General features: G+C 42.3%; 1 protein-coding gene across 1 annotated transcript; it reads right to left on the reverse strand.

Moving 5' to 3' along the window:
- Nucleotides 1-1,641: 1,641 nt before the first annotated feature.
- On the reverse strand, nucleotides 1,642-18,671 carry LOC139051940 (uncharacterized). The gene is made up of 6 exons (XM_070528987.1): nucleotides 18,637-18,671; nucleotides 12,763-12,877; nucleotides 9,290-9,505; nucleotides 7,384-7,558; nucleotides 3,671-3,747; nucleotides 1,642-2,010 (listed from the first exon to the last, which is right to left on the reverse strand). The coding sequence occupies exons 1-6, from the start codon at nucleotides 18,669-18,671 to the stop codon at nucleotides 1,642-1,644; spliced, it is 987 nt and encodes a 328-aa protein (XP_070385088.1).
- Nucleotides 18,672-23,953: the final 5,282 nt, after the last annotated feature.

The following is a 23,953-nucleotide window of genomic DNA, read 5'->3' on the forward strand; positions in this document are numbered from 1 at the left end:
AAATAACAGTAATAAATTAAAAACAAGCAAAAGTAACGCTAACACAATGGAGAAGCAATTTTCAACAAAACAAAAAAAAGAGCAAGAACAGAACTAAAACCGGCAGAAGATACGTACGTTTATACAATTGCAAGAATCTATAGCTCACAAAAGAAATGTTCCGGCTCTGCTGAAAAGTCACTGGCCTTGATAACACTCCAAACACCAGGATAAGATAGGTAATTCTATAGACTAAGACTAGGCATTCGTTATAGCTACTGCATTACCAACGCAACTACTACTAATATCACTGCATCTTCAGATGATACGCTAAGCGATAGAAGTGACACGATAGCCTGCTTGACATCTATTCATGCGCTCTCCGTCACCTCACCTGCAAAGAACCAAGCCACTGCCTCTCCTGTCATTTGCAAACAAGGAACCCACGCTGGCTCCGAAATAATTTTATTTATAAAAAAATACATATAATTGGAGAGTATTTGCTTTATGTCACCATAATAAAAACTAAGTATGAACAACATTAAAACAAGAAAATTTTTTAGGTTTGGCTGGCTACTGCACTCCTGAGCTGCATAATCGAAGGCTAAGATCAGCGAAACAGCCTGACTGTTAAAAAAGGAAAAAATTACCGACGATTACGTTACTTCCTAATGCGAAATTTGAGCGCAGCAAATAAGCTGTTTCACCTTTTCGATAGATTGAGGCAAAGAAATCGAGCAACACATGTATGCGCTATCACATATTTTTTTTTATTTTTCACACGTATTCCTTTAACAAAGACTCCACTAACAGTTCTTGACAGTCATGAAGGAAGCTTTGTGGTCGGAGAAATAGACTGATATATGTTCGACTTGGTACACCAATGCTTGATTCTCAAAGACGAGATCTATACAAGTGCCTCGCGAGGTTGTCACAGCCGTGGGACGCGTTACGAGCGAGAGGGACGGGATGTTGTTCTCCCGCATAAGTGTTAGGACATTGCTGTTTGTCTTTATGTCAACATTAAAGTCCCCCACTACTAACATCGGTGTGGATCGATGGACGGTTAATGCGAGTTGCAGGAAGTGCACGACGTCTTTCGTGAGTGCGGTAGCGGACTCACGAAAGCTGTATCAGTCGGTCGCTGCTAGCGCTGGGGGGATGAAAGGGGGGCGGAGCTGGTTATGAGGCCGACGACAACGCGAAACCCAGGAACGGACGCCAAAGAGCCATTTGTGTAGCCAGCCCTCCTCCACAGTCTCTCCTCCTCCCTTCCATCATCCTCCCTCGCCCGGAGAGCCGACAGCGCGCATGCGCGGCGGCGGAGCAGATTCGTAGGCGAGCTGGTTACGAGGCCGACGACAACGCCGACGACGACGCCGACGATGACGCGAAACCCAGGAACGGACGCCAAAGAGCCATTTGTGTAGCCAGCCCTCCTCCACAGTCTCTCCTCTTCCCTTCCATCATCCTCCCTCGCCCGGAGAGCCGACAGCGCGCATGCGCGGCGGCGGAGCAGCAGATTCGTCGGCGAGCTGGTTACGAGGCCGACGACAACGCCGACGACGACGACGACGCGAAACCCAGGAACGGACGCCAAAGAGCTGCGCTCTAAAAAAAAGAGAGGCTACGTGGATACAGTGAGGTGTATCCCAAGAACACTCAGACTTTGGTGACTTGGTGTGCTTTCTCAGCCTGCTCAACAGCTTGTTCAACACTGGTTGCTGTTTTTTTAGTTGCTGTGGCTGACCGTGCTTTGAATGCTGTTAGCACTTTAAGTGCTTTGGTGCCTAGCTTTGTTGTTTTTGTTCTGATTTGCATCATGTGCTCTAGCAATGAGAGCGTCTGCTTTGCAGAGCTGACGTATTCGAAGTTGAACGCCCAGTACATAGAAAATAACACTACTACACCAGAAGTGAAGTCCAGTACATCAACGCATACGTCCTCACACTTCACACACATGGCCTCGGAAGACATAGGGCTGTCGCCAGTGTACAGCAATGCGGGGTGGGCAAACTCCTGTCCTGGTGTCTGCAAATCAAACATATAAAGAACATAAATTCTTGGGGCACAAAAACAAACGGGGTTGCTTAGTGACATATTAAAAAACTGACTTTTATTTTAGTGAAGGGTTGCCCAAATGAAAACTTAAGCAGTGCAAAAGATCAAAAGTGTAAGTTTTTGTGTGAAGTAGGGAGAAATGGTTTCTTATACCGCATTTACTAGCATAATCATCGCACTTTATTGCTAAAAAAATTGATGTAAATTCAGGGGTGCGATCATTACGCCGGTTAAATTTCCTGCGAAAAGAAAATATTTTTTTTTCATTCCGCACTTGCTGCGGGATGTCAACAGGTCAACAAATAGGCGGCTGCCACTGTAACAGTGCGGGACACCAAAACAAAAATGGTGGCTGGCGGAGCAAGCCAGACGCGCTGAATGCAATTTTTTTTTCTTCTCGTGAGTACATTATGCGCATTGACACAGTTTCTTCCGTATCAGTAATGCATAATATTGTTACTATCGGCACGTTTGTGGCAATAACGTAGCCATGACCACTTTGAGGGGAGAGAAACAGATGGGCGCGCTTAGCTGCCAGTGACAGAAACACATGGTCGGCACGCTGCGGAAACTGCGGCATTTGACTCCACTACTATCTTGATACGGCATGCTTCCACTATAGGTAGGCGAATATCTTAGCTGTGTTACAAGCATCGGCATATGAATAGGGTACACTTCTAACGTATCAGTGTAAACGTGGCTACTATCGTTGCCACTCGCAATTTGTTGCGTGCCCACGAGTGCAGGTGAGAAGAATTGAAAAGTACCTTTTTTGTTGTTGTCGACCACAACCTTAATAAAGCCAATAAATAATAAAGCCAAGGTGAGCTTGGTTGTAGCTTTTTTTTTTTTCATGCAAGTGCGGAAAGTGATGAAAGGAACGAAATGAGGCATCTGCTTAAGTATGTTCGGGCGTGGAGACTGCTTGGTATGTCTTGAAGAGTTGTTAGCATAGCATTCGACAGCATTCGACAGATGTTAAGCGCGGTCATCATTAGCTGGACTTGGCGCACGACATACGACTGCGGAAAGTTCGGGGTGCGATCATTACATAGGAAAGGAACAAAATCGAACTTTGAGAACAAAATTCATGGCTGCGATTATTATGGAAGTGGATCATTATGCAAGTAAAATACGGCATTACAAGAAATTAGGACAGAACAGTTCTAAGCATTTACTTCAAAAGCCGAAGTGCCTATATTAGTGTGCTACAAAAAATGCAATATGCTGGAGTTCAATTTTTATGACTTAATTTTGCAAGATCATATGTGTATCCATGGATGATTGCACAACAAGATATAATTCCTTTGATAATGTCTATTAGGTAGAGAGCATGAATGGTTTCCCTTGTTACTTTCAATGTTTTCAAAGCCCAGCAAAAGGTCACCCTAATAATCCGAGTACATAGAATGCCATATATAAAGTGCCTGTGCACGAGGATAAATTACTTGATACTTCTTATGCCTTAATGATTGTGTTAACATAATTAGGCAATTTCAATTTAAGGCTATACTTCATCTATTTCTCTTAGTGGTTTTCTAGCTCCCAAATTTCCCCACAGTTCTACATAATTTTTGTGGCCCCGTGTGGATATTATGTACTTATCATGCTGACAGCTCAAAGTTCTAACCATTTTTATGAACATGTGGTCCCCTCGCTCATTGACAAGGAATGGTAGAACCATCAGAGCGCCCACGCCTCTTGCATCTGAAGAGAAAAATGACACCAGTGAAAGTGCTGCAGTTGCTGACCAATTTCGCTGCTTGTGATTATTCAGTAAATTAGCAAGTGCAACAAAACTGCAAGCACTAACAGTTTATAAGATTCGTACAGTCATACAGCAGCACACTTCAGGAATCTCGGTGGCACAATCCAGTACTAAATGGGCAGTGAACAAATAGTGACTGTATATAGCTGTCTACAATAAGGATATTTGCAAGATGTGTTGTTTAGCCATTTGATGTATGAGACTTACTTCTGGAAGTGTACTGCAAGTTGTTCAAACATAAATAAGGGGAACGAAGGGGCCAGACTTTGTTAATCAAAACTGTATAAAGCCAACGAATATCTAGACCAAGGAAAGCACAGAGAAAATTAAATATGATTTTATTGAAATGCACAACTAATTAAGAAAATGGAAAAGTAGACAAAAAAACAATTTACCACGTAATCTGCCTTACACATGTGATGCTACATCAATTAAGCTACGATGGAGGCTATTTTCTCCTATTCACCCCGCTCAGCATTTATGTACGTTTATTAGATATGACCTTGGGAGTGTTAACTAGCACCACCCTTGGGAATGGTTGACTGTTAAACATGTTTGTTGAACCATAGGCTCTCAATGGTTGGATCGAACATGAAAACCTTCCCTATTCATTTCCTATTGCTCTTTGTTTTTCTTGTTTTAGGCAAACTTTAGCAATAACTATGCATTTCAAAGGCACAAAATACAAACACTGATTCAAATTACCATAATTTTTATAGTCATGTCATAAGAAGCCAACAAACCCTGACACCAAGGACAACATAGGGGAAATTACTTGTGCTGAATAAATGAAAATAAAGAAACGATTAATTAATGGAAATTAAAGTGGATGAAAAAACAACTTGCGCAGGTGGGAACTGAACCCATAACCTTCGCATTTCGCGTGCGATGCTCTACCAATTGATCTACCGCGGCGTCGTTTTCCCATCCACTTTCTTGGGTATTTATGTGTCCTAGTAGAACCCTGGGAGTATTAGCCAGAGCCACCACTCAGACCTTGGTGGCGGACGTGGAACGTCCTTTCTGCCGCAGGCGTCACGAGAACGTGATCTTTTCTTGGGTGAAAGCGACTGGTCAATAAACCCACATATGCTACCTGAAGGCATCAATGTTGCCAGATTCGAGACCCTCGTTATGTAATCAACGAAAAGAAAGGGGGTTAACTGAGGGGCCCAATTTTTATAAGTCATGTAAGAAGCCAACAAACACTGACACCAAGGACAACATAGGGGAAATTACTTGTGCTTAATAAAAATAAAGAAACGATGAAATAATGGAAATTAATGTGGATGAAAAAACAACTTGCCGCAGGTGGGAAGTGAACCCACAACCTTCGCATTTCGCGAAGGTTGTTCTATTTGTGCAATTGGTTCATTCATTCAATTGGTAACTATTTGTTCAATTGGTAGAGCATCGCACGCGAAATGCGAAGGTTGTGGGTTCGGTTCCCACCTGCGGCAAGTTGTTTTTTCATCCACTTTAATTTCCATTAATTCATCGTTCCTTTATTTTCATTTATTAAGCACAAGTAATTTCCCCTATATTGTCCTTGGTGTCAGTGTTTGTTGGCTTCTTATGACATGACTAGTAAAAATCGGGCCCCTCGGTTAACCCCCCTTTCTTCTCGTTCATAGTTTTCATAGAAATATGTAATGCTAATTTTAGAAAGCTTAAGGCTAGGGCTAGTTCATACAAACACATCAGCTAGTTTTTTACTCCTATTCAGGCAGACACAGCACTAAGGACATGGATTATGTGACGACGCATAGAAAAAATGTTACATCACAATGTGTAATTTTCTTGTGTGCCTTCAATTTGTGTCCTTAGCGCTGTTCCTACCAATACGGGGCTAGTTCGTTATGCATGTTTAAGTGAAATGCATTATTAAGCTACAATAACAAACAATGAATGGTATCATGTCAGTCCTTTCTGCCATGCTTCCTCATTACTCAGTAGTGTATTTCACTTTATTGCAATGTAAACAAGCAATTGAGAGTGCATCTTATGCTGCGTACCATACTGCAGCTACAATGCCCTCCACGGTACCTTAGCAGTCAGCAGAAGCTATTCAATGGAAATAGGTTTTTATGTTCAAATAACTTTGTGGCTTGCTTAACTAAAGCTGAAATATAGCTCATGAGCAACACATAACTTTATCCCTTCAGCCATGACAGTGTGTGGTGTGTGACAGTGACAACTGCTACGTCACAAGTGGTGGAGTGTGCTTTTCGGTCCTCCGTCCTCTGACTCCCCGCTCAACCTCCTAGAGCTTCGATCGGGTCGCCGATTGTGCCAGCTGTCCGCCAGCCTGTCGCAGGACGAGCCAACAGGCACTTCTACTTCCACCATCTCGGCCTCGGCTACCCCGCACCTCCACCACTTGTGACGTAGCAGTTGTCACTACATTTATTCCGACTCGAAGATACGGCGAACCGATCACGCCCACTGCACGGATCACACTCGAGAGCCAGCCCCACAAGCGATGATGAAGAAGAACCCCATATGAGCCCCACATGATGATGATCATGTACAGATCACAAAGAATAGCTTATATCTGGCTACAATACGCACAAAATTTTCTGCAAACACAAAGCAAACTCAGAAGAAATCTCAGACTGTAGGATAATATTTAAATGACGTCAGGCCAGTCATCACCATTACACAAAAGGTTGAATGTGAAATTTATTAGTTTAGATGCATTATTTGACGAAATAAATTAAATTTTTTAGTGAAGTAGGTGACACTGTTATTGATCTAAGGTCTTTCTAGTGAAAACAAAAACACTAAATAACAGCGAAGATACTGAGCAACACTTCTGCCTTTTTGTGAAACATGGTGTTATGTTTGTAAGATACTGTTGTTTGGCATTATTTGCCTTAGTGATTATCCGTTTAGCATTAGTAGAAGCTTACATTCATAATCAGTACCATATTCAATATTTGTAACTTAGTTGTGGGTGAGGTTCCCACCTGCGGCAAGTTGTTTTTTCATCCACTTTAATTTCCATTAATTCATCGTTTCTTAATTTTCATTTATTAAGCACAAGTAATTTCCCCTCTGTTGTCCTTGGTGTCAGTGTTTGTTGGCTTCTGATGACATGACTAATAAAAATCGGGCCCCTCGGTTAACCCCTCTTTCTTCTCGTTCATAGTACATGACCGGGGTTGTTGGCGAAGTTTGGGAGAGGCCTTTGCCCTGCAGTGGGCGTAACCAGGCTGATGATGATGATGATGATGATGTTATCAGGATATTTAAGAGCTGCATCTTGATAACACAGCATTATGACTGAAAGGGTTATTGCCAGTGAACACTGCTAGCCGAACTTTATATGGCATAGCATTTAACAGTGTCATAGGAGGCAAAATGTGCTCAATCCCACTATGCACCTACATTGTGAGGTGTGCTGATGCAGGAAAATTTTAATATGGTACACATATCCCTGGACTCCTCAAACTTCTATTTTCCAAAGCTGCTTATAAACACTGGCAATGTACTAACTGCAATACACTGCAGGAAAAGAATTTGTGTGCTTGGCCCTCTAGAAGAACGCATTACCTTGAGCCTTCACGACTTACAGTTTCTCGCAATTCTGTTCTCCACAGCCATTTCTGCCAGCAAAGTGCACAGAGTTGACTGCGCTGCTCGCTTGAGCCTTGCTGCATTTAGAATATGGTCGCTGTAATCGTTCAGTGCTTTCAGCAATGCGTTATCAGGTGGTACACCGGTTAGGCGACAGCATTCATTGCAGATCTGTAAGAATTAAAGCATAGCTTGAAACAAGTTCATGGAAACGACGTGAAGCATGAACAATAGTACCAAGGTACTGTCAGTTTGCAGACATCAGTGCTAAGACAATGTGATTATTTGTGGTCACAATAAGTGAAGCACAGTCTTGCAGAAGAGTAACGGACAGTTGTTGAGAAATGTGAAGTTTCAGGCAGGCTCCTCTGCATAACAAATTACCGAAAGCTGAACATCAAGATATTTACCTTTGGTAACTGGACATTCCATGAGGATTAAAAAAGAAATGCTGTGTACTGTGAGTGGTGACACAACTGTTACAATAGTTAGTGTCACAAAGCTCTTTAATTCGATTGAAGGAGCTTCGCTGGAGCAGGAGCATGCAGTTATTTGCTGTTACTTCATGGTATGTAAGTGAACGCCATTCAGGCATGCTTGTAACACTAATAACTTGTCATATTTACTGTTTGAGGGCTACAGCATGCAGAGCAAATTGGAAACTAGAGAAGAGAGTTGGGTTAGTTGGTACAGTGTCTTTGTAGCGAAATAATTATAAGTGTGAGAACAATTTCTATAAGGGAGAGGATAGGACAGTGCACGGGACTTTTAACTGAGAAATCCTAATGCATCAAGAACCAGCAAGGATGCCTGTGTGTAAGCATGAACAAATGAGCAAACAAGCCAATAAATAAAATAAAACCAGACATGATAAACCACTACGGATCATTGATGCAAATGTTCATATCCAGCCATGTGACTAATTTCCTTGTGAGTGCTAAAAACGGTGTTTACGCATCTATTACCTGTTTTTAGTACGCAAAAAAGCTTCAAACACTTTCCTATAAATTTGACCACTGAGCCGCCTTAGAACACATACATCATCAAAGCATGGGGAGCATTTGTGTTTATGGCACTGATCAGCTAAGTGATTAGCTGCAGCTAGGGTGATGACAATGATTCGGTGCTCCCTTATGAGATCCTTCAGGCATCTCCCTGTCTGGCCTATACAGCATTTTCCACATGAAAGTGGAATATTGTATACCACCTCAACAACCTTGCAATCCAAAAAGTGCATGGCATGCTCCTTTGTGCAGGCACCTTTACCTCTTTTATGGGCTCTCAGTTACAGGCACCAAAGTGGCTTCCAGGTAGCCAGCACTACGCAAATGCTTTGGCTTTTGCTCCACGCTGCAGGGTACTTAGTGCTCACAGGATTTTACAAGAGCAGCTCTGAGGCAGTTGACTGCTATGTAGCAGCAATAGGAAAAAACAGTGCAGTTTAAATAAATTAGGAGATTTAAGCTGCCACAAGACAGCAAAATGGGAAGAGTAGACAGCAATGGTGACAATTTCTTGGGTCGAGCTGTGATCACAAACAGTAACCCAGCAAGGAACATAGTGAGAATCATAGTTTATGCCAGCAGTTTCTTAAATTACACGTTTGCATTTCTCAATGTGCTTTATCATTATGGTATAGTGCGAAGAAGCCTTGTGTACTGTATTAGAATTAATTATTTTTAGACAGATAACCTAAAGATAAAGAATATGTTTGGATATGTTTCTTGGTGCTGACTTTTGCTTAGAGAGGGCTCAGGTAATGGTTCCCCAGTAGGACTAAAGCTATTATTAAGGAAGTTGAACTAACCAGCTATGAAAATGCAAGATAAAAATTGCCAATGAGGCAACTAAAGAAATTTCCCAATAAAAACTATAAAGTGCTGAACAATTAGGTACGCTCACCACCTTTTCTAGCTTTAAAGCTGGATAGAGGTCTAGAAGAGCGGCAAGACTCATGCCCTCTTGTTCTATGTTTGTTCTCCTAGCAGCTGTGGTCCTGTTCATGGCGTCCTCTATTTTGTCCATGTCGGGGTTTCCCTTCTTGAGTTCTTTTTTCATAAAATTTGTTGTCTCGGAGATGCAGACCTCATCTACTTCAAATGCTGGCTTCACAGCAGTCTGAAAGTACGAGATAACAGAGACAGTAGAACAATGTTTGGTTTCATAACGCTGGGAAAATTAAAGGCAAGGAGAAAAAGATTTACCATACTTTTGCATCAGCAACACATACACTGCATATTATCATTTAAAAGGCCTTCCTATAGTTCTAGAACGTGAGTAAGGTCACCCAGTCATTTTGTACTACTACTGTAAATGCAGAAGAAAATTAGTAATCCTCTGCATAAAACAGGAAACTGAAAGGTTTTTCTAAGCATTTGTCTATTACCACACCGAAAGGCCTCTATGGGTGCTACAGAGGTGACGGGTAAATGAGTTGCAAACAATCATTTATGAAAAGAAAACTAAGAAAAAGACAAAGAAATAAAAGGAGCCCAGCATATTCACACAAAATCAAGCAACAACTGACAACACCAAGACTGGGTTAGTGTGGATACGCAGTAGGCAGAACACATTTAAATGTACATGGCTTCACTGCGCTGTAATTTGAGACAACTGTCTCCCAATAATGAGGCTCACAGTATGTGAACTTATAGCGTAATGCCCTGCAATGTCACATTTTCACATGAAATGTGCAGAATGTTTCTGTTATACATGAATTAAATGCAAGCTGTGATTCTATGGGGGAATGGCACTGAGCTATGGCACTACCTGGCACTACTAAACAATCTGCGTAAGTGTAAGTGACAGCATCATTAACAGGACTACCCTGCTGCTTTGCAGGGAGTCACTTCATCTCAGTAACATCAAAAGCGAGTCGCGCGCTTGACAGAGATAAGACAAAGTTTTGAATAAGGGCCAGAACTAAGTAGTATTTTTATTGATCAAATAATGGCCACTATATTCTGTCAAGTTAACAATGTCACACAAAATAGCGAATTACAGTGGCCGCAGGCAACGTATTCTTGTGACATACCACATCTAGCGACTGCCTCATAACACATGATCCTTACGTAATACTTGCACTTTCCTTTTGCAGCAAGCAATTATAGTACTGAAGTACTGCAACGCACTTGCAAAGCAGAAATATTTCTTTATAGTAGGATCCAGACCACATAATAAAAAGGACACCACCCCACCGCCACAGCGTCGATGAAGTGCATCCCGCGGTACCGTCTAAGTGCTGAAGGCTCCTTCTTGGCACTGTAGAGTGATTTTCATTCTACCTAGTTCCTGCTTCGTGGTCTCACAAAGACTATGGAATGATCAACACATTGCAACAAGAGTCGCTAAAATTATACATTCACATTCACTGGAAGCACTTCATTTGTTTAACCCTTTAATGACTGCACATATAAATACAAAACAAATTATTTTATACCTAAATGTGCAAAAGACATCGAGAATAAGCATAAGCAACGAAAAGAAATAATATTTTGCAGAAATTCCTTTAGCAATATGGGGGAATAAAACTGGAAGTGGGCTTCTCCCCAAGCCACATATGGCTGGCTGCGTTTGGAATTTGTACAGAGAGCTCTTTGCATATGTGTACTATAGGTGTACATTTCTTCACATTGAGTGTCTGACATCACTACAGCCGGAGATCTCATCCCGCGGTCTGTCTCCTCTGACCGTGCTTTCAAAAGAAAGCGAGTCGCATGTCTAACTTCCTTCCCATCCTGTGTTCCTGCTCTAAACCAACAAATGACACTTGCTGTCAGTCATACAGTGTTGGCTCAAGACATTTAACCAGAAGCTTCTTACTCAATGCCAAAAATCAGCAAGAAAAATAAATATTTTTTGGTATGCTGTATAAATGAAGGCTTAAAACAACTCAATTGTAAGAGTAGCATAGCCACCCACCTTTCACGACATCTTAGCATGTATATCAATATATATTACAGTAAGATGCTGTATTACTGGTCTAGAAATGCTTCTACCACTACATCTTGAACCAATGTTCCACTCTAGGTTCAAGGTGGCAATGCGATATGATATTTTGCTCCTTTAATCACCTATAAAATCTAACAGCATTGCAGATATAGCTGCTACAGCCTGATTGGATATTTGCATTTGTTAAAGAAAAAATGCAAATCATATGAACAAGTACATCAAAAGAAGCAACTAAATGTTTCAACTAAGTCACATAACGAAGAAGCGAGAATCAGTTAATCTAATGAATAAAATATGCATGCAAACGTGCAGCTTATCACCTGTCTTTGAAAGCCAGATGTTGAGCATGTACCAGAACTTTCGCCTGCCTTTCTTGCCTTGGCTTTTGCTTTTTCCGCATCGACTTCAGGGCATCTGGGGGCATTCGCTTTCGCATATTTTTGTATTTGTTCCTGAGGTTCATATACCACGTCAACTGGAATTAGCAACAGTTCAATGACTTCCAGTTTTCGGGTTATGAAAGAAACTGCAAAGACAGTACACAATCGAGCATGGAGTTGCCCTAATCTTAGCTTGCTTTTTGCACTATTTCCTTCATGTTCCAATATGTGCCAACTGAGCTATTTTAGCACACCTTTAAACAAAATAGCTGATAATTTCTTTCAGTATTGGTGTTGGTGAAACCTTTAATCCATGAATACGGCTACAGGTACAAAAATATATTATTTAACCAAATACATATTTAGGTGAGCATGCAATTTGCATACCAAATGCAGAGGTGCTGTTGGCACCTTCATATTTAATTAGGTTGCAAAGCTTTAAAACCACCCCATCTCTACTCAGTCACAAGCACACAGACCTGGACAGCCGCAAGCAAGGATGGTCATAAACGTTACAAAGTACTAAATTAAATTATGGGGTTTTACGTGCCAAAACCACATTCTGATTTTGAGGCACGCGGTAGGGGAGGGCTCTGGAAATTTCGACCACCTGGGGATCTTTAACGTGCACCTAAATCGAAGTACACGGGTATTTTCGCATTTCGCCCCCAGCGAAATGCGGCCGCCGAGGCCGGGATTTGATCCTGCGACCTCGTGCTCAGCAGTCCAACACCATAGCCACTGAGCAACCGCGGCGGGTCGTTAAAAAGTACTAAGAAAGGCTTTAGCAGCACGCTTAAGGTAAAGAAAAAAATTCTGCGGTTTACGTGCCAATATCATTGTCTAAATAACAGGCATGCCGTAGTGGGGGACTCCGGAAATTTGGAGAACCTGGGGCTCTTCAATGTGCACCTAAATCTAAGTACACAGGTGTTTTTGCATTACACCTTCATGAAAATGCGGCAGCCGTGACCGGGATATGCTTAACATATAAAAGTGCAAAAGAAATCAAAATGAAGGAAAGTTATGAGAAAATGCTCTTACATGGCCAGAGTCCGATGTGTCCATCAGTGCTGGGTACTGGTTGACGAGGCTCCTTGCAGCAACATTGTACAGTTTATTTGGGTACCCAATGTTTACAAAAGCATGCATAAACTTTCTGCATAAAACAATACACAAAAAATAAAAGATGCAACAGCACTGTAGCGCAATAATTCCCAAGAAATAATATCAAACAGTTGAACTGTGATTCATAAGACGGGAGAACTTAAGTAAACTGCACCATGGAAGCATTAGGTGCGTGATGAGAACGAGGTTAGAGCATTGATCAGATGGATTTGACAAAGGACTGGGGTAACATTTAATCCCTTTGTCCTGCAATAGCCAAGATACACTGATAATCATGACCAAAGTATGTTTTAATTAATATGTCAAATGAGCTATTACTAAAACATGCACACAAGGGAAAATCAGCCATGAATACAAGCTTGAAAGAGCATCTCCTATAAGAATTTAGCAGGGCAGCTTATTGAGCTACTTGTTAATCCATTATCCTGCGTGTACAGTGCAAAGGATAAACGAGGACGTAGACACAAGCACTGACTACCAATGGAGGTTTTATTGCCAAATTTACACAAAATAGTCCTATAGCTATGAGAAAAATAATTACTAAAAAGGTGAACAAAGCAGATCATTAAGGGACACACGAAGAAATGTTTTTGCATAAAAAATGCTGGCCATAGTTTTCACTGCTCAGAAACGTGAACTCTTTTCCTGGTATGGCAATGAATGGCTTACTGATGCATGCACTCTGTTCCCACACCAATTGTGCTACTTCAACATGATATGGGTACGACCATTCCTGTGCTTGTGAATAAGGGACATTCTTTTAAACCAATGAGCGCAGCCACACATGCTAGTATGATGAGCCAAAAAGCCTACTCTGTCATTGGGCACATTATATGCATATTCACACAACCTCTCATGAAGGCATCTGGCAGTCTGCCCCATGTGACAAGCACAACATGAAATAAATTTCGTACACAACCTCTTATGTGCAGTCAAGACACCAAATATTAAGCCTGATCTGCAAGGTCAGGCTTATCAGGCCCTATCAAAAAAAGAGCTAAAGTTTTTCTGGTTAACTTCCCTGCCTTTCCTTCTCCACTTTTTCCTTCCTTCCTTTTCGGGAAGTCACACGTATGGCCGGCATTTGTGATGCAACCTTAAATTTTTTTGTTAACCTCTATTTTCTGCATTGTTCACCATTTTTTGCCGACTAGTCTGTTTTTCTTGCTTCTATCTCCAGAAGTTTTTCAGTAGCTGTTTCACTCGCTCGTGTAAATTCGGCACATAGGATAATAGCATCTCAGTTGACAGTCGGCACTTCTGTCTATTGTATTGAAAAAACTTTGCTAAAAGTCCTGCAGGACGCACGTCAGCATACTCGTTTACTTTTGTGCTGTACACTACCTACAAGAACTGTAACCAGCAGCTACCGAAGTTTTAGCCAATGCATCATTCTAGCCCCCTCATTAACCCAAGACTCATGGCAAAGAAACCATGGAGGATATTGCTATATTGAAGCACAACATTAATTAGGACTGAGTGTTAACCTTTCTGTAGTTTTCGTGACTGTTTTTTGTGGATAAAGAGGAATCTATGTAGAATAAATGCTGCTGATGGTATCCAAACCCGCAAATTTCACATGCCACACGCAGCGCTGTACGAATTCAGCTAGCCACAACTGTCTTTCCATCCATTTCACTTCGTGTTTGTATACACGCATCAAATGTAGAGCTGGAAATGTTAGGCTTCGTATTGTTAGCTGGAATAAAAAACATGGCGTAGGGCTGCAATGTCATTAAAGCATTGAATATTTAAATATCGCGGGTTAGAAAATGAGTGAACTATAATTCAAAACTAGTCAACAAATTATCAGCGATAAAAATATTGTCTACCAACAATGCCGTACACATTGCTGCACGCTTAAAAGGCACTAGACAATTTGGATATTGCTCACTGCCCCAATGCAAAGCTTTAGGAAAACAATTTTTCCCCTCACTTATCGAGAGTTCGCAAGGGGAACTGTGTAGCAACTAAGTTATAATCATGAATTAGACAACAAAAACTTGTTTTGATTACAGAATCCTCCCACTTGCCTTAGTGACGTAACCACATGAGCATGGACGGCAATACCCTTTCTAATTAACATTGTGCTTAACTTTCATGTTACAATATGAGGTTGAGAAAAATGTGTGACCAAACATAATTATGAGACATTTACTGTGGAATGAATTCTCATTAAGTACATTCAATACAACGTTATTTCCATCTGGGCATAGGTCGCCAAACTGACTCACAAGTCGGCTCGATCAGACTGATCTCTGAATGTGAGTCTCAGCGAGTCCGGCTGAGTCAAATTTCGGTGAGTCTTAGCCCGAATGAGCCTGGCTGAGTACAATTTTGGGGAGTGTAAGTGAGTTCTCATTATTTTGCTGACCTATGCATCCAGGTAAGTGTTGCAACTTACATTGTCTGAGATGACAAATGGCAGGCAATCCACTCAATTATTTTCTTTCGGAGATTGTCAGGCACATCTCCTGCTGTGACAGCTCGAAGGTGTGCAGCAAGTTCAATGGGCATCGGAGGCAGTGTATATGTTGATTCGTTGTACTGACCTTTGAGTTCATTCTTCCCATGTTCGACTTCACTACCAGACAGCCTTAAAAAGAGAAGTATTCATTGAAATCAAAAATACAGAGCTAGAAAAACGAAACAAATGGTATCACAGACTATCACTCCACACGCTGAAATTTGCCTACTATAGTTAGTGACAATCCAAATACGGGCACATCTCCCAGTGGCAAATGGAGACCGTTGCTGTTCAGGGATAATAATGTACAAACAGCAAAAATCATGGACTCTGGCAACCAAGACTGATTACAGTATGAATGGGTTGTTAAACAAAATTTGGAGAGGAATTTTACCGTCCCTTATATAAATACCTCCTTACCAACACACCGTGACCCCTCTCCCAGTTTTCGTATTGGTACCATGCACAAGGAAGGTGCATTACTGATCCCTTCACAAACATGGGTATCATGTTTGTGAAGGGACTAAACCGGCACTACTATGGCTGTACCATTCACGTCTTTGCTGCTCTTCATGCAGGTTGGTGCTGGCTCACTTACGAGCTGCTGGCACGTCATCACCGAAGTGAACATCGTTCGAGGGCCATCGTCGCAAGTTACGAACCCGTCATGCGCAGCTGACACTGTTTTAGAAAACACCGACTTCAACATCACCGCGGAATACTGCAGTGCCGCTGCTTTTGGACGTTGCGCAACTCGGGTCGAGCTACCATGGGCTGTTAGCAAGCATCACTTCCATGTACAAAAGGCGGCGAGCTTCAGTGTGGATTGGGGGCGTGAAACCGGCACTACTATGGCTGTGCCATTCACGTCTTTGCTGCTCTTCATGCAGGTTGGTTCACATGATATATGTGCGCAGTGCGTTTTTGCCTTGCCGGTTTCACCCCCTGTGCTTTTCGCGAGTGTATGTTCGCGATCAGGGGCCAGGCGACCTTCTCGTAGAAGGAAGACTCACTTTTTGATACTTCGTCGCGCTGCATTTTACTTTCTGCTGCTGTTGTTATGTGGCGATGTTGAACTAAACCCTGGGCCCGGCGACACATTACTGCAGCAACTCTTGGATGGCCAAAATGAAATCAAGCAGAAGCTAACCGCTATTGAAAAGTACCAAGCAGACAATAAGGCTGCTATGGCTAATATGAATGCGCGTATGACCAAGATTGAAGCAACTATTGACAGGTCCGAAGAATTACGTAGTAGCGTTGCAGAGTTTAAGCCGAGCTGTAATTCCTTCCAGGCTAACTTAGCATCGTTGGTACACAAGGTGGACGATCTTGAAAACCGTAGTCGGAGGTGTAACTTAATTTTTTTTGGCGTTGACGGAGATGACGCGCGGGAACCATATAGAAAACCTGAAGAGCGTGTTGTCAATCTGTGCACTTCAGTATTACAAGTCGGCGAGGTGGAAATAGAAAGGGCACACCGACTTGGCAAATTTAACGCTGACAAGCAACGCCATATAATTGTCAAATTTTGTTCAGATAAGGACAAACAGAAAGTTCTGCTGGCGGCTAAGAAATTGAAAGGTACAAGAATTTCTATTTCGGAAGATTTTTCTGAGCCATTGCGAAAGAAAAGAAGAATGCTTCTAGAATATGCGAAGGAACATCAGTCCGAGGCAGATAAAGGGTACGTAAAGCGTGACGTACTCTACTTGCATAAAATGAAGTATGTTTATGACGAATCCATGGGGAAGGTTGTGCGAGTTTGACAAAGCCGAGAGAAAGGCACGTTGTTATCGTTCCTTATCGTTAACTGCAGAAGCCTCCGAAACAAAACAGATGAATTTTTTAACTTGGTTGACATGAGTAAACCATCTGTAATTTTGGGCACTGAATCGTGGTCAGATGGTAACGATAGGGATTGTGATGTCTTTCCCAGCAACTACGTTAGCTATAGAAAAGATACTGTCACGGAGGTGGTGTGTTCATTCTTGTTGATCAAAATATACAGTCGCAGATGTTACGCAAGTCAGATGATTCTACTGAGGCTGTCTGGGTGCAACTTCGTTTGAAAAATGGAAAATCACTGGCGGTGTGTTCCTTTTACAGGCCTCCTGGCAGTTAGGTACAGGTTTTAACTAAGCTAGTGGAAGATGTAGAAGTGAGAAATTAGGACTCCTTAGTGATCGGTGGTGATTTTAATTTGCCCGAAACTAATTGGTTGCAAAATGCGACAATACCTAATGCGTCTAGTGCGTCAGCAAAAGAATTGATGAAGTTATACAACTCATTTGCGCTATCGCAGTTGGTGTGCCAACCTAGTCGTGGAAGCAATGTGTTAGACTTACTTTTTACTAATTTGCCTTTGGATACGCAACCTGTGCTGATCTTGCCAGGCATAAGTGACCATAACGCTGTTTTGTGCAAGCTGAAATTGGAGTACATTAAAGTCGCTAATAGCGCAGGTAGACGGATATACAGCTATCGAAAGGCACAAGTCGATGAAATCTCGTTGGCACTCGACATGTATTACGACGAGTTTGAAACATTGTCAGAGTCGCTTAACGTAGACGAATTATGATGTTTACTTAAAAAGAAGATTTTCGAGTTGCGTGACCAATTCGTCCCGGCATGGGTAATGACTGCAAGGCGGGCTAGAGTGTAAGCCGTGGTTCACGAGGGAAGTTCGTAGAGCACTGGGGAAGAAAAATCAAGTATACAAGGCGTACATGAAGAAGCCGACACCCCAGAAAAAGCAACAATTGCAACAAGCCACAAATGAGGTGAATTCCGCAATATCACACGCGAAAGGTATTTTTTATGCTTCTTTTCATTCTAAGTTAAAAAGTAACCCTAGAGAATTCTGGCAGTTTATAAAGAAGAATAGAAAAGACGAAGTGTCAATTCCTGCGCTTGAACACAATGGGTCTCTTGTGCATGATAGTCTAGATAAGGCAGAATGTTTTAGCTCGTTCTTCGGTTCTGTTTTTTCTGCGCGCGCAACTAATACTGATTCAATATTTCACTACGGGCTTATCGGAGGGGAACCAATGAATGACATCGTATTCGACAGGACGGGTATTCAACTACAACTTGAACGTTTAAGTACCACTAGTGCCAGCGGTCCCGATGGCTTGCCGAACTATATCTGCTTTCCGCTTGTGCAGGCCCGTTGTCTAAATACCTTTATGTGCTCTATGCCAAATCCTTGACATGCGGAATGTTGCCTATAGACTGGAAAATTGCCAATGTTGTTCCTATTCCGAAGTCAGGACCTCGAAAATCTGTGTTTAATTATCGACCGGTGTCCTTGACTAGCGTACCTTGCAAGATCCTTGAGCATGTACTTTTTAGCCATATCATGACCCACATAAATTCGTTTTCCTTGTTGATCTCTTCGCAACACGCATTTCGAAGTGGTTTTTCTTGTATTACTCAGCTTACAGAATTAACGCACGACCTAGAATCCACTCTTGACAAAGGGGGCTGCGTAAATAGCATTTTTTAGATTTCACCAAGGCTTTTGACCTAGTGCCCCATTCTTTACTGCTTGAAAAATTATCGTGGTACAACATAAATAAAACGGTTGTTGAATGGATAAAAGAATACATAAATTGTAGGACACAACGCGTAGTCGTTGGAGGTAGGCTGTCGCATGGTGTTGATGTGTCTTCGGGGGTGCCTCAAGGTTCAGTTTTGGGTCCGCTATTGTTTTTGTTATACATGAATGACATTACCGTTGGCATATCATCTTTCATCCGATTGTTTGCGGACGACTGCGTTCTATATCGCGTTATGAAAGGTCCCAATGATTATAATGAACTACAGAAGGATTTAGACAAGGTTGCAGAGGGGTGTGATAAATGGGGCATGACTATAAATCTTGATAAAACTGTGCAGATGTGCTTTACGAGACAAAGGTCACCAAATGTATATACATATAGCATTAAAGGGACAAATCTTACATCCGTGTGTGAACATAAATACCTTGGGGTGTACTTGACCCCTCAACTATGCTGGCACCGTCATGTTAGCTATATAATTGCTAAGGCGTATAGATTTCTTGCTATGCTACGTAGAAATGCGAAGTGCTTTCCCTTAGAAACATGGAACCTGCTTTACAAGACTAACATAAGACCAATACTGGAATATGCTTGTACTATCTGGGACCCGTGGACTGCGACAGACATAAAGAAACTAGAAAGAGTACAAAGCTTAGCAGCCCGTTTCGTGGTACAAAATTATACTCGGTATTTTAGCGCATCCGAAACAAAGGAAACATTAGGCTGGAATACACTTCAAAATCGTAGAAAAACATTCGGATTAAAATTTTTGCACAATATATATCATTCTAAAACCGGCCTCAATCGTGATAGCTACATAAGGCCACCGGAGTACACTTCTGGCAGGCGCGATCACCCACTTAAGATTAAAGAGTATAGATGCAGAACGGAGCTTTTTAAGATGCCATTTTTTCCTAAGACGGTCAGTGAGTGGAACAGGTTGCCCAGCGATGTTGTATCGCTATCTTCAAATGATGCCTTTGCTTCAGCCGTATGACTTGCTATTTTTTTTTTCTCTGTACTTAGTGCTTGCGTCAACAGAACCGCTTTGTTTCACTTCGCACATGTACGGTTATGCTCTGCTTCTTTGTTTCTTCTTTTTGTTGTGACGGTGATTTGCCCTGATCTGTATTTTTTTTCATTGTATTCTATATCAACTGCTGCTTGTCAATGATATATGTACTTCTCCCCCCCCCCCCCACTGTAATGCCAAACTGGCGCTGTGGGTACTGTGATAAATAAATAAATAAATAAATGAGCAAAAAGCTCCCCAACCAAGGTGAAAAAAGCAACCGGAATGATGCACCTACAAACATTCCTTTTGAGGGAAACTTGTTGCTAGCTACATTGTCGACCTATAAGTGACTACAGAGGTACTGCTTTGTGAAGGACAAAAACTGGGTCATAAAGTGCCAAGTTCATACTAGCATTAAGTTTTCGGAACATAAAGAGAGAACAAAAGTAAGTTAGATAAAGGCCAAGGATGATATGATGGAACAAAAATATACTTGAACATTCTGGTTCTCGAATACACAAACTAGACTGCTTGTGTTTATCCAAACATTAACTCCCTATCGCATTTCTGGTGGCTAACGAATGAATACTACAATCAATGTATTTTTTCTGATAACTTATTGGTGCCTTTGCAAGTTCATGTCATCTATTACAAGTTTCTTTTTTGTTAAACATGGCCACTATTTCAAACAGGAAGATGACTTTTCCCTCAGCATTACATAAATATGAGCTACTGAGATGGATACAAACATTAAGGTGGGGTAAGACTTTGAAAGGTGGTATGGAACGACTGAGGAGTCACGAACATGATCGTGCTTCTTAAGCTCTTCTTATAGCATGTTATATTCGGGCTGTCTAGACCGCACAAAATTTAAAAATATGTATTGCAGCTTTTTGTTTTTGTGTTTTCACAAATACACCTCATTTGTCATATCTATTATTAGCAGAGCATTTCAATTTTGAACAAGGAAAGCGGTATGCTGAACAAGTGCAACTAGGACTACATAAATACATAAAATATTAGGGGAAAAAGCTTTTGTTTTTACATACTAGAATTGCCCCTATGGCATGCATTTATTTGTTTACTAAATTCCCATGAGCTTATTCCCTGAAGTTAAGATGCAACCAAGGGCAGAAAAAAAGCTTTAGGGCAGGGATGAGTGTCACTTGCTACTACTTTATTAAAAGCAGATGGCATCATGTTTGTAGGTGAAGGCGGCCATGTGCGCACATATGCTTACACACAGTACTCAAACAAGCTTGCATCATTATCCAATCATACAGTGCAGAAACTGCCGTTCAGTGCTATGTAAAGCCACAGATGTATCGATGACACAGACGTCATGTTTCATGTTGATGAAACAGGCCTCCATTAATTCCCATGCCAGAGAATCTGCTTTTACCAAGAATGTGGGTATGGAAAAGATCTGGCTCACGCGTGCGGGTATCGCGGCGCAGAGGCAATACCGTATTAATCTTATTCTTGACAGACAGCTCATGTTCCCTTGCCAAGTCGTTATGCAGCATCCTGTCTGGCCAATATGCACCCAGCTGTGATTAGGTGGAATTTCGTACACCACACCAACCGTGCAAGTCAAATGTGGCCTCGTATAATTTTTACCATAAATGGTCAGCTTCTATGGGTCTCAGATGCATGGGTACAGGCCAGTAAGCTTCTGTGGGGCAAAAAAAAATGGTACATTGTACCTGCTGGCCACTTTCTTTAAATCATGGGCCAATTTGTGCATGTATGAAACAACATGCGGCCTTTTCTCCACTAGTGGCTTGGCAAGTGACAGCCAAGTGTTCTTTCTGGCGGTGACGCTCGCCTCCTGAAATCATAGGTTCGTGGCACTGCAATAAGCTATCAATGAACCAGTTTGAAAATTTTTGCAGTAGAACGCTCCCAAGAGAGCACGTAACTTCCAGCATATAATCAAATTGCCTACGTAGCTGGGTGAGGGGCCCTTAAATGTATTGCTCAAATACCGGCATTTTAGCCTTCCGACGTACGACAGATTTTAATGTTGTAGAGAGTTAATGCATGAACACAGATTGGATAAGACAGGGTGCATACGGCTTTCTTGGTGCCTCTGATGATTCGGAGTTGCTTGGGGAGACAGCCAAGTTAATCAGTGCCCCATCATGCACTGTGGTGCTTTTATCCGTGTCGACATAGCATTGAAACCGGTCGTTGAAGATTTGAAAGCAAAGCCAGATGATTTATCGATAGTTTTGCACATTATGTGTGAAGCAGTGGACACTGAACAGACATAAATTAATTAAACAGCCTTTTTCTGTGGTCGCTGTACTGTCCCAAACAGGTTTGTTATTTAGAGCCATCACAGCACAGCACGACACTAATCCTGCTGCCCATATGTGAGCTAACTACAGGACGCATTAAGCATACAAGGCTGAGCTTATTTACCAATGTCAGCAACCATCAGTGTATAAGAACAGGTGATTTCACACATAGAACCATATTGTTGATTGCACAAGGTTTTCAGAGTCCTATTGCTGAAAATGCCGACGATTTTTTTTCCTCAGTGGGTTCAACTTAACTTCATTGCTGCGTGATTGCTGCAGCACACAAATGACAACAGACAAAGATTGAATAGGCACACAACAAGTCTGTTTTCCTCGTCTTTTCTGTTTACAGGATAAACGCTGCAGAAATTTGCAGAATATGGCATATTACGACCGGTTACGCTAACTAAAGCACCACTACCTTGACTGAAGCTTTTAGTACTTCACTTTCCCACACCAAATAGGGTAGCGATTGCACACCTGACCTCAGTATCAGTAGTAAACCAACCGCGCAAGTTTTCAGAGTATGGAAGCCGTGAAAACGACTAGTTTTCTTGCGGCTTTGCGACACGGCAATAATTTTAATTGAGCAACGTTGTGTTCGTACGGGCATGTATGCCCTGCACGTCGATTTAAGGTCAAGCGCACTGGCTGTGACGACACAAAAAATTACCGACGATCACGTTACTTCCTAATGCGAAATTTGAGCGCAGCAAATAAGCTGTTTCACCTTTTCGATAGATTGAGGCAAAGAAATCGAGCAACACATGTATGCGCTATCACAGAATTTTTTTTAAATTTTTCACACGTATTCCTTTAACAAAGACTCCACTAACAGTTCTTGACAGTCATGAAGGAAACTTTGTGGTCGGAGAAATAGACTGATATATGTTCGACTTGGTACACCAATGCTTGATTCTCAAAGACGAGATCTATACAAGTGCCTCGCGAGGTTGTCACAGCCGTGGGACGCGTTACGAGCGAGAGGAACGGGATGTTCTCCCGCATAAGTGTTAGGAAATTGCTGTTTGTCTTTATGTCAACATTAAAGTCCCCCACTACTAACATCGGTGTGGATCGATGGACGGTTAATGCGAGTTGCAGGAAGTGCACGACGTCTTTCGTGAGTGCGGTAGCGGACTCACGAAAGCGGTATCAGTCGGTCGCTGCTAGCGCTGGGGGGATGAAAGGGGGGCGGAGCTGGTTACGAGGCCGACGATAACGCCGACGACGACGCGAAACCCAGGAACGGACGCCAAAGAGCCATTTGTGTAGCCAGCCCTCCTCCACAGTCTCTCCTCCTCCCTTACATCATCCTCCCTCGCCCGGAGAGCCGACAGCGCGCATGCGCGGCGGCGGAGCAGCAGATTCGTCGGCGAGCTGGTTACGAGGCCGACGACAACGCCGACGACGACGACGACGCGAAACCCAGGAACGGACGCCAAAGAGCTGCGCTCTAAAATATTAGTAGTTGGCAGCACAGTGAAGTGACACAGAGCAATTTCGTAACACTCGATCTGTCAGTTCAACGCGCGGCAACCCAACAGTTACTAATCGTGCTCGACATTTCCGCTACGCATACTGTTGCTATTTTGCCCATATGAATCAAACAGTGACCAAATCCTCTTTGAGCTCCATAATGCGCAGAACATTCACGCTCACCTGTATTAGAAGATCGCCGCCCTTCATCAGGCGCGCGAACTCACCCGTCCGCAGGCTTTCGTGAAGGTCAGCGAGTTTCTGGGCGCCTGCGAGC

Source organism: Dermacentor albipictus, unplaced genomic scaffold, assembly GCF_038994185.2.
Source record: "Dermacentor albipictus isolate Rhodes 1998 colony unplaced genomic scaffold, USDA_Dalb.pri_finalv2 scaffold_16, whole genome shotgun sequence".
Taxonomy (NCBI): Eukaryota; Metazoa; Arthropoda; class Arachnida; order Ixodida; family Ixodidae; genus Dermacentor; species Dermacentor albipictus.

Excerpts from the sequence above, each read along its gene's own strand:
- LOC139051940 (XM_070528987.1), bottom strand. The coding sequence starts at position 18,671 with ATGGCTAAAAAGTACATGCTCAAGGATCTTGCAAG. Across the intron at positions 9,506-12,762 it reads ACACATCGGACTCTGGCCAT|ACTGCTGTGAAGCCAGCATT; the intron begins GTAAGAGCATTT and ends TCGTACTTTCAG. Across the intron at positions 7,559-9,289 it reads CTTTAAAGCTAGAAAAGGTG|ATCTGCAATGAATGCTGTCG; the intron begins GTGAGCGTACCT and ends TAATTCTTACAG.